The sequence below is a fragment of the Anthonomus grandis genome, chromosome 13 (genome assembly GCF_022605725.1).
Source record: "Anthonomus grandis grandis chromosome 13, icAntGran1.3, whole genome shotgun sequence".
NCBI classification, from domain to species: Eukaryota; Metazoa; Arthropoda; class Insecta; order Coleoptera; family Curculionidae; genus Anthonomus; species Anthonomus grandis.
In genome coordinates, this window is record NC_065558.1 from 854,029 (window position 1) to 868,115 (window position 14,087).

The 14,087-nt window shown below is 27.9% G+C and overlaps 1 protein-coding gene across 1 annotated transcript in view; it reads left to right on the top strand.

Moving 5' to 3' along the window:
* The window catches only part of LOC126744139 (uncharacterized), a 93,914-nt gene that overhangs the window by 33,868 nt on the left and 45,959 nt on the right, over window positions 1–14,087 (top strand). The window contains exon 7 of the mRNA XM_050451485.1: window positions 8,523–8,577. Coding sequence (XP_050307442.1) covers window positions 8,523–8,577 — 55 coding nt within the window. The remainder of the gene's footprint in view (window positions 1–8,522; window positions 8,578–14,087) is intronic.

A 14,087-nucleotide genomic window follows, 5' to 3' on the forward strand; every position in this document is an offset into this window, starting at 1 on the left:
TGAATTGCCTGGAAGAATTAATGAATTACTTCCAGGCAGTTGCGAACCTTGCCAAATTAGCATTCCTCAAAGATACTTACCATAGAGAGAAAAAAAGCAGACAAACTAGAAATAACTTTAATCTTCAGGAAGTTAATTCCACGTAGTTGAACAATAAACTTCCAACTCTCTGAACAAACTAGGAATGGCTTTAATTGCCTTGGAAGAAATAAAAAATTACTTCCAGGCAGTCGAACTTATTTACTTCAAAAGAACTTTCTCTTAACTAATGATTCAATGCTCCAATTTTGCAGATGATACAGCATTAATAAGAGAAGCCTTTGTAGTGTATATGTGCTGTGGCCCAGTTAAAGCTTATGGAAACTGGATCATTGAAAGCCATTAAAAGTAACAAAACATAGTGATCCTAAGATGTTTCATAGAGGTTTGAGTGGCCATACTGAAGTATTTTGAGACACTTTATTAAATTTTCAATTTCAAACTCTCTGGAAAAATTAGGATTTACTTCAATTACTTGAAATAATTAAGAATATACTTCCAAACAGTTGCATTCGTTCGAAATGGTCACCACTACTGAATTCGAAAGAAACAAGGGGAGAAGTACTTAAAATAATCTCAATGTTCTGGAAAAAATACTTCAATTGTTTGGAAGAAATAAATAAAAACATTCAAGGAGTCGTTATTCATGTCAAAAGAATACTGATGATTCTTTGCTCCCCTTTAGCAGATAACACAGCATATATATACTAGGATGAAGTTATGGATGTAACGAAACATGAATTCCTATGATGCTTCATCAGGGATGATTTATTTAATTTTCAATTCCGAACTCCCTGGAAATACTAAAATTGAATTCGATTGCCTTGAAGGATTAGGAATTTATTTCTGGAGAGTTGCGCACCATGCCAGAAAAGCATTTTTTACAGATGGTTAGCACTTTATGAAACCATACCGAACTTAAGAGAAAGAAGGAGGGAAAAGCTCGAAATTGCCTCAATCCCCTGGAAGAAATAAGAAATTACTTCCAGGCAATTGAAAATTAGACTTTCTTTGAAAAAAATTAGAATACCTTTAACTGTGTAGAGGAATAAAGAATTATTTACAGGCAGTTAAACTAAGTATGTTTTCAGGTGCCTGGAAGAATTAAAGAATTACTTTCAACCAGTTGAAAACGACCTTTTAGCGTCTTGGAAACACAAGGGATAACTTCAATTGTTTGGAATATTTAACGATTTACTTTCAAGCAGTTGTAAATTTTACCCAGTCCGATTACTACTATTTCCTGAAATGATTAGGAAATCAGTTCCAAACTTGAATTTTGCCTTTGAAAATGTCTACTAATGAAGAAAAATCTTAATTCTTGGCTCCTAGACCATCTAAAATTATTTAAAGATGATTCGAATTATTTCATTAAAATTCTTCCAAAACATGTTAGAATTTGGTAAGAAAATGAGTAAAAAAAATGTCGACAAAAACGGGCAGTTTTCCACTCAAATCCTTAATCTCAAATGATATTTTTGCCCTGAAATCGATCCTCAGGAATTTTGAAGAATGCCTTCAACTGTCTGGAATAATTAAACAACTGTCTGGATTATTTCCAAGCAGTGAAATGACCTTTCAATCCCTTGGAAACGCATGGTATGACTTCAATTGCCTGAAAGATTTAAGGATGTACTTCCAGATAGTTGCAAAATTGCAAAAGAGTCCTATTACTTCATCTCCTGAAACTAATAGAAAATTACTTCCAGGCAGTTGAACAATGAACCTTCAACTGCTTGGATAAACTAGGAATGACTTAAATTGCTTAGAATAAAAATAAAAAATTACTTTCAAGCAGTCAAACATATTCTTTCCAAAAGAATAATTTTGTGCAAATCTGAAAAGTCATGCTCCAAATTTGCAGCATGACAAAGCATAATAAGAGAAGCATTTGAAGTGCTGTGGTACAGTCAAAGCTTAAATGTCTTTAAGCTTAAGCTTTAATGGTTTTCAACTTCCAGGCAGTTGAAAACCATTTCAGAATAGTATTCCTGATTGGTCGCCACTATACAGAAAGAAGGAAGTGGGGAAAAACTCAAAACAGCATTAGTCTCTTCAAAGAAATAAGAAATTACTTCCAGACAGTTGAACAATAATTATTCAGGTCCTTGAAAGAAGAAGAAATGATTTCAATTGCCTGAAAGAGAAAAAGGGTAAACGAAGGAAGCCGAAAAAGAATACAAAAGCTAAAGAAAACATATCATTATCAAATCATAATATTATCAAAAAAATCTGACAGAAAATTTTAATTATTGATAATCATACTCAATTAAATGATGCGGCCATTTGATGTTTAAGTTTAAATAAGATTTGACTGATGAGACCTAGAATTACGAAACTTTTAAAGGCCAATAGGGGTACCTCAGGGCATCACTCCAAAAAAATTTCAACTGTCTAGCTTAAGTCAATTTTAAATAAAAAAATAAATAGATGACAATCAAGTACAATAAAATTATGCATCATTGTGATGTTTAGATTTAAGTAAGTTTAAATTTGTGAGACTCACAAGTACACAATTTGTGAGGTAAATGGTCGGTACCTTATAGTATCATTCTAGATAGAATAGCTAGAATTTTGTAGCTAAATTTTTTGATTAAAAAAACCAAGTAATGGAAAATCATGTATAATTATAATAATCATGTATAATCCTGGAAAAGCTTTTTAATCTATATATTATTTCTACACTTTTCCAAAAAAAAAAACAGTTTTAAAGTTGTCCATGGATTATATGTATAAATTTTTAAAATTATATCTAGTCAATTTTTTGAGTTATGAACTTTTTGTCGAATAAATAGAAAAAAAAATGAATATTTTTGGAAAAAAAAATTATTTCTCAAATTCTTGTACGAATTTGGAAAAACGCTGAAATAGGTGTCCAATGAAATTATCCATGGATTATGTGTACAAATTTTCAAAATAATAACCGGTCAATTTTTTGAGTTATGAACTTTTTGTCGAATAAATAGAAAAAAAAAAAATATTTTTGGAAAAAAAATTTATTTCTCAAATTCTTGTACGAATTTGGATAAACGCTGAAATAGGTGTCCAATGAAATTGTCCATGGATTATGTGTACAAATTTTCAAAATGGTATCTGGTCAATTTTTTGAGTTATGAACTTTTTGTCGAATAAATAGAAAAAAAAAATATTTTTGGAAAAAAAAAATATTTCCTAAATTCTTGTACGAATTAAAAAAAAACGCTGAAATAGGTGTCCAATGAAATTGTCCATGGATTATGTGTACAAATTTTCAAAATGGTATCTGGTCAATTTTTTGAGTTATGAACTTTTTGTCAAATAAATAGAAAAAAAATCAATATTTTTAGAAAAAAAATTTATTTCTCAAATTCTTGTACGAATTTGGAAAAACGCTAAAACAGATGTCCAATGAAATTATCCATGGATTATGTGTACAAATTTTCAAAATAATAACCGGTCAATTTTTTGAGTTATGAACTTTTGTCGAATAAATAGAAAAAAAAATCAATATTTTTGGAAAAAAAAAAATTTCTCAGATTCTTGTACGAATTTGGAAAAACGCTGAAATAGGTGTCCAATGAAATTGTCCAGGGATTATGTGTACAAATTTTCAACATAACAGGTGGTCAATTTTTTGAGTTATGAACTTTTTGTCAAATAAATAGAAAAAAAATCAATATTTTTGGAAAAAAAAATTATTTCTCAAATTCTTGTACGAATTTAGAAAAACGCAGAAATAGGTGTCCAAGAAAATTATCCATGGATTATGTGTGCAAATTTTCAAAATAATAAGTGATCAATTTTTTGAGTTATGAACTTTTTGTCAAATAAATAGAAAAAAAATCAATATTCTTAGAAAAAAAAATTATTTCTTAAATTCTTGTACGAATTTGGATAAACGCTGAAATAGGTGTTTAATGAAATTATCCATGGATTCTGTGTGCAAATTTTCAAAATAATAAGTGATCAATTTTTTGAGTTATGAACTTTTTGTCAAATAAATAGAAAAAAAATCAATATTTTTAGAAAAAAAATTTATTTCTCAAATTCTTGTACGAATTTGGAAAAACGCTAAAATAGGTGTCCAATGAAATTGTCCATGGATTATGTGTACAAATTTTCAAAATGATATCTGGTCAATTTTTTGAGTTATGAACTTTTTGTCGAATAAATAGAAAAAAAATCAATATTTTTGGAAAAAAAAATTATTTCTCAAATTCTTGTTCTAATTTAGAAAAACGCTGAAATAAGTGTCCTATAAAATTGTCCATGGATTATGTGTGCAAATTTTCAAAATAATAACCGGTCAATTTTTTTGAGTTATGAGCTTTTGGTCGAATAAATAGAAAAAAAAATCAATATTTTTGGAAAAAAAAATTATTTCTCAAATTCTTGTACGAATTTAGAAAAACGCTAAAATAGGTATCCAGTAAAATTATCCATGGATTATGTGTGCAAATTTTCAAAATAATAACCGGTCAATTTTTTGAGTTATGAGCTTTTGGTCGAATAAATAGAAAAAAAAATCAAAATTTTGGGAAAAAAAAAATTTTCTTCAATTTTTGTACGAATTTAGAGAAACGCTGAAATAGGTGTCCAATGAAATTATCCATGAATTATGTGTGCAAATTTTCAACATAACAAGTGGTCAATTTTTTGAGTTATGAACTTTTTGTCGAATAAATAGGAAAAAAATCAATATTTTTGGAAAAAAAAATTATTTCTCAAATTCTTGTACGAATTTAGAAAAACGCTAAAATAGGTGTCCAGTAAAATTATCCATGGATTATGTGTACAAATTTTCAAAATGATATCTGCTCGATTTTTTGAGTTATTAACTTTTTGTCGAATAAATAGAAAAAAAATCAATATTTTTGGAAAAAAAATTTATTTCTTAAATTCTTGTACAAATTTGGAAAATCGCTGAAACAGGTATCCAATAAAATTATCCATGGAATATGTGTGCAAATTTTCAAAATTATTACCGGTCAATTTTTTCAGTTATGAACTTTTTGCCGAATAAATAGAAAAAAAAATCAATATTTTTGGAAAAAAAATTATTTTTCAAATTCTTGTACGAATTTAGAGAAACGCTGAAACAGGTGTCCAATGAAATTATCCGTGGATTATGTGTACAAATTTTCAAAATCATAACCGCTCAATTTTTTGAGTTATGAACTTTTTGTCAAATAAATAGAAAAAAAATCAATATTTTTAGAAAAAAAATGTTTTTCGCAAATTCTTGTACGAATTTAGATAAACGCTGAAATAGGTGTCCAATGAAATTGTCCATGGATTATGTGTACAAATTTTCAACAAAACAAGTGTTCAATTTTTTGAATTATGAACTTTTTGTCGAATAAATAGAAAAAAAATCAATAATTGTCTTGATTGAATTGTCCGTAGATTATATCTATAAATTTAATTATAATTTTTGCAATAAATTAACCCAGTTATAAACTTTCACTATGGTACAGAAAATATACATTTTAAAGCATATAATCATCAATTTTTTGTGTAGAAAATTCTGGTTTTGAAGTGAATATGTTCGATTGCCTGGACGTTAAATTATTCATTTCTAACAGGCAATCGAAGTCATGCCTTAGCAATTAAAGCTTCATTTTTCAACTACCTGTAAAACTACTCTTGATTCTTCTAAGGAGGTGAAAGGTAATTTTGGGCCTAGAAGTAATTCCTTAAATCTTCCAGGCAGTTGAAGACATATTATCTAATTTTGCCACAAATTTAAAATAACATCATCATCAACAATACATCATAGTTTGTTTGTTAATCGAGTGGCCGGTCAAATGTGACAAAGAAGTGTTAGTTATTTGATATTTGCCTCTATATTGAGCCACATTTTTTCAGTTTGTTTTTCTCGCAAGAAATTGAAGAAAAATCAACTTTACGGTAAATTTCTTCTTTTTATTCTTTCCAAGCATTTGATGAAATTTAAACTATCTTAAGCTCAATGAAATTTCTTATGTCTCCAAAGCAACTGATTGCAGGTGCTATATTTACCCACTGTTTAAAACCACATGGCATACAACTAAACTCGTTTTATACGCTCCAACAATTGTCTTGGACGCTAAACGTATGGCAAATACCCAAAAACCATAAAAACCTAAAAATAATTTTATCATTATTTTCTAAATTCCTTGAACATCATTTAGCCATTAATTGTTTTTTTTTATGCCAATCGAAAATTGACTTATTTTAAATTCTAAACAACCTGTATATTATTAAAAATTCTTTTGTGCCATACGATGACCGAGTGAAAATTGTTATGTTATTAATAAAATGAGCATGGGAGCAGAAAAAAATAACAACAAATTGCCGATGAAATCATCACTGTTCTTATGAGGATCCTCGACTCGGGATACAATGGGACAGGGAAACAAAAAACGGTTCTGGGTGTGTGACATTTTCATTATTGTCTGCGTATTATCATAATTATGGAATGACGGTAGTAATGTTTAAATTCATTTAAAAAATATGCAAATTGTTGCTCAGCACCTTTTTTCTCGCTCTTTTACATTAAAATATACAACCTATAAAATAATTTTTATTTGTTAGTTAGCCTATTTCCTTCTTTTCGCTCATGTTTTTATTAATTAAATTTTTTTTTTTAATTAAATATTAAGCAAAAAAAGTACTTTTATACTCAGTATATTTAATGCTTACGCGATTTTTTCTTAAGTGCCCTGAGGAAATAAAAGAATTCTTCCATAATTCTTACCTCCAAAAAGTCCACCCCTGTGACATTTTAACTGTCACTTGATTAACAAACGACAGTTAACCAATGCGTTGCTTATGACTAAACGGACCGTACTTAGGATTTTTCAACTATAAAATATTAACAAAAAAAACAATTATTTGTGACATAGCTACTCCATCATAATAATGGCCAAGGGTTGGCCATCGAATTTAAAAATAATTATTTTTAACGATTATTGCTTGTTTATGTTGTATCCAATTTATGAATGGAATAACAAATATCTTTTATTACGCTTGATAAGCGAATTAATATTGTATAGTCCGGGTCCTAAGGTTGAATATTGGAATTTAGCAAATATTAAACAGATGATAGGAATCTTGTAAATTTCGCAGTTAGTTTGCTTTTAATTGCTCTTTTGGACAAACCAGGTATTCTATAGATAATCGAATATTGTTCAATGAAGAATCAAGGAATCAATTTGTCCTATTGTGGATACTTAGTTATATCAACTTAAAAAAAAGAAAAACAATGAAATTAAGTAAATACAATTTATTCTATATATTTATTTTTTTGTCCTTGTTTGTGCGTCATTTTCATATAGCTATCTCTGTCAGCTCCTTATCAGCTATAAATTGTAGTTTAGAACCAGCTAAAAAAAAGATGTCGATAAGAAGAGACTATATATAATTATAATTAACTACAATTTGAAAATTTTCAATTTTTGTGGTTTTCTTTCTTTTGCCCATGATACTGCTGCGAAAACAAATAGCTATCATAAAAGTAAGTATATCATTGGAAAGCATATTAAATGCAGTAGTTTTTGCCGAAAAAAAACATGTCCCTATTTACCAAATTTTAGAAAAACGACAACAAAGAAGATACCACTAATTTTGCACATTTCCCCCATTTCTGATAACACCCGGTATAAAAAATTACTCAAGAACTTAAATATACCCATCTTCTAGCAAATTTAATTCTCTTTCAGATGGTATTTCTAAATTTTATGTGGTGGTAAGAATAACGGAAATATTCATGTTTATATGAAAAAAAACAAAAAAATTTGATAAAATCAAAAAATGTTAAATACCAGAAGAACTAACGACTTTTCGAAAAAATGTTATACGACTTTTTTGTTGCAAATGACTTGCTTAATCACCTCTTAAAGTTTGGCGGTTTTTATAGTAGACACCCTACCCTGTATACAAAGATCTGGTGAGTAGAGTAGGGAAGTCGAATATAGTCTAGGTCTCTTTAAGAGTATTTTAAGTATTTAATTTTGAACTATTTGAAGTGGCTGAAGGTTATTTGTATACATTCCTCTTCATACCAAAATACCATATCTTAAGATGGACTGTTTTTTATTTAATATCTCTTTCAAGATGTAAAATTTATAAATTAAATATTGCCTTTTTCTTTGTTATATTTATCTTTTATTTTAAATAGGGTGTGTTTTAAAACCTTTGAAACCCCGTTGCATTATTGCAAATATATCGCCTTTTCTACCATTTGTCCCCGGACTAAAGAAGGAACCAAGGAGTTTTATTGCCTGCACGTCTAACTAACGTATAAGCAGCAGGAGAATCCTTACAGTGGTCTGGCCCCCAAGATGTTCCGCCGGTAGTGCTCGTACTCGTGCAGTTTTCAGTTATTTGTTAGCATTTAGTTACTATAGTTCGATTCCTGCTGTTGTGCTCTCGTAGTGAACCTTGGTCGTGAACAATTATTATTCGTATTTAGGACTTTTAGGGGGCGTCGTGTAAAATGAACTGATTTTTTGACATGAAAGGGTGATATGGAGCTTAAACTGGTTTGGGTGTTTTTGGTGCTCGTGGAGGTTGCAAGTAAGTATTTAGGATCAACGTTTTTTGGGGTTGATTTTTTGCCCTAACAGTGGAGGAAATTTTCATGATTAAAAATTGCGTAAAATGATGTTTTTTTCTACAGAAATTTATGGGAATTTTGTTGTTTTTTTTCTTGTGTTTAATCCATATTATCGTTGTTTTTTTATTACTAAGTAAAATTTTTCTGAACTTTAATGATGCTACAAAAAAACGCTATAAGACATTTTTATAGTCCAAGATCCGTTTTACAATTTCATACTCAACAACTCTTTTCCTTCAATTGATAGAGGCAGGATATTTGCTAATCTGTTAAGATTTGACACATCTTAGTCAAATTACGAAAATATACAATTGGTACAACCTGACACTGCTCAAAAAGGTGTAAATCAAACTATATCTCGAAAACGGTCAAATTTAGTTGAGCCTCAAAGTCCAGCCATAGAAGTTATTGCATCAGTAGTATTCCTGTTTCATCTGACCCCACACTAAGCCTGTTTTATAATACTGTAGTGACTTATTATTCTGGTATCAATCTAGTATAAATTTGGTCTGATATCAATTCTCGATAATTTTTTTTTTTAGAAAGTGAATTTTTTTCAAGTGAAAAATCCAAAAAATGACCATAACTCAAAAACCACTCAAAATACGGTTTTAAAAATTTGTACACATATTCCTCATTTAATTTCATTAGACACCTATTTCAGGGTTTTTTGAAAAAAAAATTAGTTTTTGAGAAATATTTTTTTTTTGTAGAAAGTGAATTTTTTTCAAGTGAAAAATCCAAAAAGTGACCTTAACTCAAAAACCATTTAAAATACGGTTTTAAAAATGTATACACATATTCTTCATTTAATTTCATTAGACACCTATTTCAGGGTTTTTTGAAAAAAAAAATAGTTTTTGAGAAATAATTTTTTTGTTGTAGAAAGTGAATTTTTTTCAAGTGAAAAATCCTAAAAATGACCATAACTCAAAAACCACTCAAAATACGGTTTTGAAAGTTTATACACATATTCCTCATTTAATTTCACTGGACACCTAATTCAGCATTTTTTGAAAAAAAAATTAGTTTTTGAGAAATAATTTTTTTTTTGTAGAAAGTGAATTTTTTTTAAGTGAAAAATCCAAAAAATGACCTTAACTCAAAAACCATTTAAAATACGGTTTTAAAAATTTATACACATATTCTTCATTTAATTTCATTAGACACCTATTTCAGGGTTTTTTGAAAAAAAAATTAGTTTTTGAGAAATAATTTTTTTTTTGTAGAAAGTGAATTTTTTTCAAGTGAAAAATCCAAAAAATGACCATAACTCAAAAACCACTCAAAATACGGTTTTGAAAATTTATACACATATTCCTCATTTAATTTCATTAGACACCTATCTCAGCGTTTTTTGAAAAAAAAATTAGTTTTTGAGAAATATTTTTTTTTTGTAGAAAGTATATTTTTTCAGTGAAAAATCCAACAAATGATTATAACTCAAAAACCACTTAAAATACGGTTTTAAAAATTGATACACATATTCCTCATTTAATTTCATTGGACACCTATTTCAGGGTTTTTTGAAAAAAAAATTAGTTTTTGAGAAATAATTTTTTTTTTGTAGAAAGTGAATTTTTTTCAAATGAAAAATCCAATAAATGACCATAACTCAAAAACCACTCAAAATACGGTTTTAAAAATTTATACACATATTCCTCATTTAATTTCATTGGACACCTATTTCAGTGTTTTTAAAAAAAAAATTAGTTTTTGAGAAATAATATTTTTTTTGTAGAAAGTGAATTTTTTTCAAGTGAAAAATCCAATAAATGACCATAACTCAAAAACCACTCAAAATACGGTTTTGAAAATTTGTACACATATTCCTCATTTAATTTCATTAGACACCTATTTCAGGGTTTTTTGAAAAAAAAAATAGTTTTTGAGAAATAATTTTTTTTTTGTAGAAAGTGAATTTTTTTTAAGTGAAAAATCCAAAAAATGACCATAACTCAAAAACCACTCAAAATACGGTTTTGAAAATTTGTACACATATTCCTCATTTAATTCCATTAAACACCTATTTCAGGGTTTTTTGGAAAAAAAATTAGTTTTTGAGAAATATTTTTTTTTTGTAGAAAGTGAATTTTTTTTAAGTGAAAAATCCAAAAAATGACCATAATTCAAAAACCACTCAAAATGCGGTTTTGAAAATTTGTACACATATTCCTCATTTAATTTCATTAAACACCTATTTCAAGGTTTTTTAAAAAAAAATTAGTTTTTGAGAAATATTTTTTTTTTGTAGAAAGTTATTTTTTTTCAAGTGAAAAATCCAAAAAATGACCATAACTCAAAAACTACTTAAAATACGATTTTAAAAATTTGTACACATATTCCTCATTTAATTTCATTAGACACCTATTTCGGCGTTTTTTAAAAAGAAATTACATTATAAATTAATAAGCGTTATTGTGAAGTGTATATGACCATTTTAAGTCCACAACGGGAGAACATAATATCTCAATTAACTAAAGGATATTAGAGGCACAATTTCTCAAGTATATGAGTATTAATGTTTTTTTTTTCAGGCATTTAAATTTAAAGATACTACAGAATCACCTGATATCTATCAGGCAGTCTGAATAATCACAACCTGCATTGGTCTCTATAGGAAATTCATGAATATATAATCATTAATCAACAGAATGTGTTTTTGACAAACAAAAAATTTTTTATTACTCCGTTTATTTATTTTAACCTAACGTCTACAAAGAAACACCTGTGTGCGTTAATATTTCAAAGAAAAGTCCTCTCCATTTCTTTTCCTATTTTTAATAAACCTACTTATCAATGCAGGTCCATATGCAAAAACAGATTGTTCTATAAAATATGTGTAACCATTGTTGTAGTCCAAGATCTTTTCTAACTTTTTGCACTCTATAACTTTTTCGTTGAAACTAATAGAGACAGAGATAATTGAAAAATGGCCTTCCCTTATCAGAATTTGACAGATACTACTTATATTTTGAAATTTTTTTGCTGGAGCATTCTTGTAGTCCAAGGTCTTGTTGATTCTTTAATATTTTCGTTCAAATTGATGAGTCAAAAGTTGACGTCGAGAATTCTTAATCCCCGAAAAAAAAATGCTTATAAGGGTTTATGTAGTCCAAGAGCCTGTATAACTTTTTGCACCTTATAACTTTAATGTAAATTGATAAAAAGAGTGATATTTGCAAAATTGTTTTGCCTTGTCAAAATCTTACATTTCTTAGTCATTTCGAAAATTATGATTCTACGAAAAAAATGCTTACGACTATTTTTGTAATTCAAGGTCTTACCTTGAATTATCAAAGTTTCGAAATTTTTCAAAAATTATTAATTTTAACAAAAAAATTGCTTAACCATTTTTGTAGTCCAAAATCTTGTCTAATCTTTTGCATTGAAGATTTAACATTTTCTCTAAATCTGATAGAGACAAAGATATTTAAAAAATTGCCTTTGCATATCACAATTTGACAGTTACTATACAAACCTCAAAATTTTTCGAGAATGATTGATCCTAGAAGGAAGTGCTTATAAGCATTCTTGTAGTCCAAGATATTGCCTTCCTTTTTGCACTCTATATATTTTTTTCAAATCTAATAAAGACAAAGATATTTAAACAATTGCCTTGGCTTGTCAAAATGACGCAGTTCCAAATTAAATTCGAAATTTTTGAAAATAATTGATCTACCAGAAAAATACTTAAAGGTATACTTATAGTCCAAAATATTGTCTAACCTTTTGCATTGAAGATGTAACATTTTCTCTAAATCTGATAGAGACAAAGATATTTAAAAAATTGCCTTTGCATATCACAATTTGACAGTTACTATACAAACCTCAAAATTTTTCGAAAATGATTGATCCTAGAAGGAAGTGCTTATAAGCATTCTTATAGTCCAAAATATTGCCTTCCTTTTTGCACTCTATATAACTTTTTGCAAATCTAATAAAGACAGAGTTATTTGAACAATTGCCTTGGCTTATGAGAATAATTGGGTAGTTACTATCCAAGTATACGAGAAAAATGCTTAGAAGCATTCTTGTAGTCCAAGGTCTTTTCTGTTCTGTTATTCTTAATTATAAATCACTTATACTAAAAAATTAAATAAAATAAATGCTTTAGGATGTAAAATGTCTTTTTGTCCATATCTCTCCTACTTACACAAAAAATTTTGAAAAATTTTAAAGCCCTTTTTGAGCTTAGAAAGCGAGAAAAAAAAAGTGAATTTTTGACTGTTTCTATTGTCTACCTCTACGATTGTAGACCTATGACCCAATGAGATGAATTATAGAAAATTTGATTTTACGTATTTTTTGCAAATAAAGTTTATTTCCACGAGTTACAGTTTTTCCCAAAAAAACGTCCAAAAGCAATTTGACTGTCGCAGGAAGAAAAGAATTTGAAAAATCAAATTTTCAAGGTAGTTTTACCGCACAATAGTTCACATGTTTTAAAATCTGTAAATGCGGAATTTATAAACATTTACATTTTAAAATTCGCTTTAAAAGTCGTAAATCTGAGTCAAATAATAAACACTTTATAAGTAAAATTCGGGTTTTTTCTAGTCATAACATCGTTATTTATTTATAAAGTAAATAGAATAATTTTTAAAATTCATTTCTCAGATTTCTCCCATTAATTCGACTGTACTATTATCATAAACACGAAATTATATAATTCCGATAATTGCTCAATTTAATAAATTTTTTATTATCCTTTTTAATTGCGCATAATAAGCACGCCGATATCAGTTATGTATTACTGATTAATTATTGCATTATGTTTTTTTCAGTTAATAATAATATATTTGCATTTCATCAACTCACATTGGAAATCTATGGCCCAGGTTTAAAATTTTCATTATACCTGTTTAATAAATTAATTAAAAAATATTTGCTATATACGAATTTATATTAAAGATCCAACGTTATCTCGGAATTTAAGGTCGGTAAAATTACGAAAAATTAAACGTATCCAACAGTAAACAGAACCTTGACACTTTACCTAATAAATTGTGTAATATAACGCGGCGTATTTGAAGAATCCGTGAAACCAAAACAAACTATTATGTTCCTAATAAAGAATGTAATTAACATGCAAATAAACGGTAACTTTTATAAGGAAACCTGTGATAAATTGAATATTTTTATAAAAAATAAATTCCTATAATAATTCCTATGTTAGATTGATTTGGAAAGCATTTTTTTAGAGAATATTCTTCTAAATAACATTCTTTTAGTTGCATCGGGATATTCTTACTGGTTCTTAAGATATCGGAGTTTCAAGTGAATCATTACCCAAATTTTATTACTAGACCCTATTACCTAAAAAAGGCCTGATATTGCCCAAATTACTTATTGCATTGACTTGGACCTAAGGCATTATTTCTAGAGTACATTCTTCTGAATAACATGCTGTTCGAGTATTCTTACTTGTTCTCAATATATTTGTTCAATAAAATCATTTAAAGCTTTA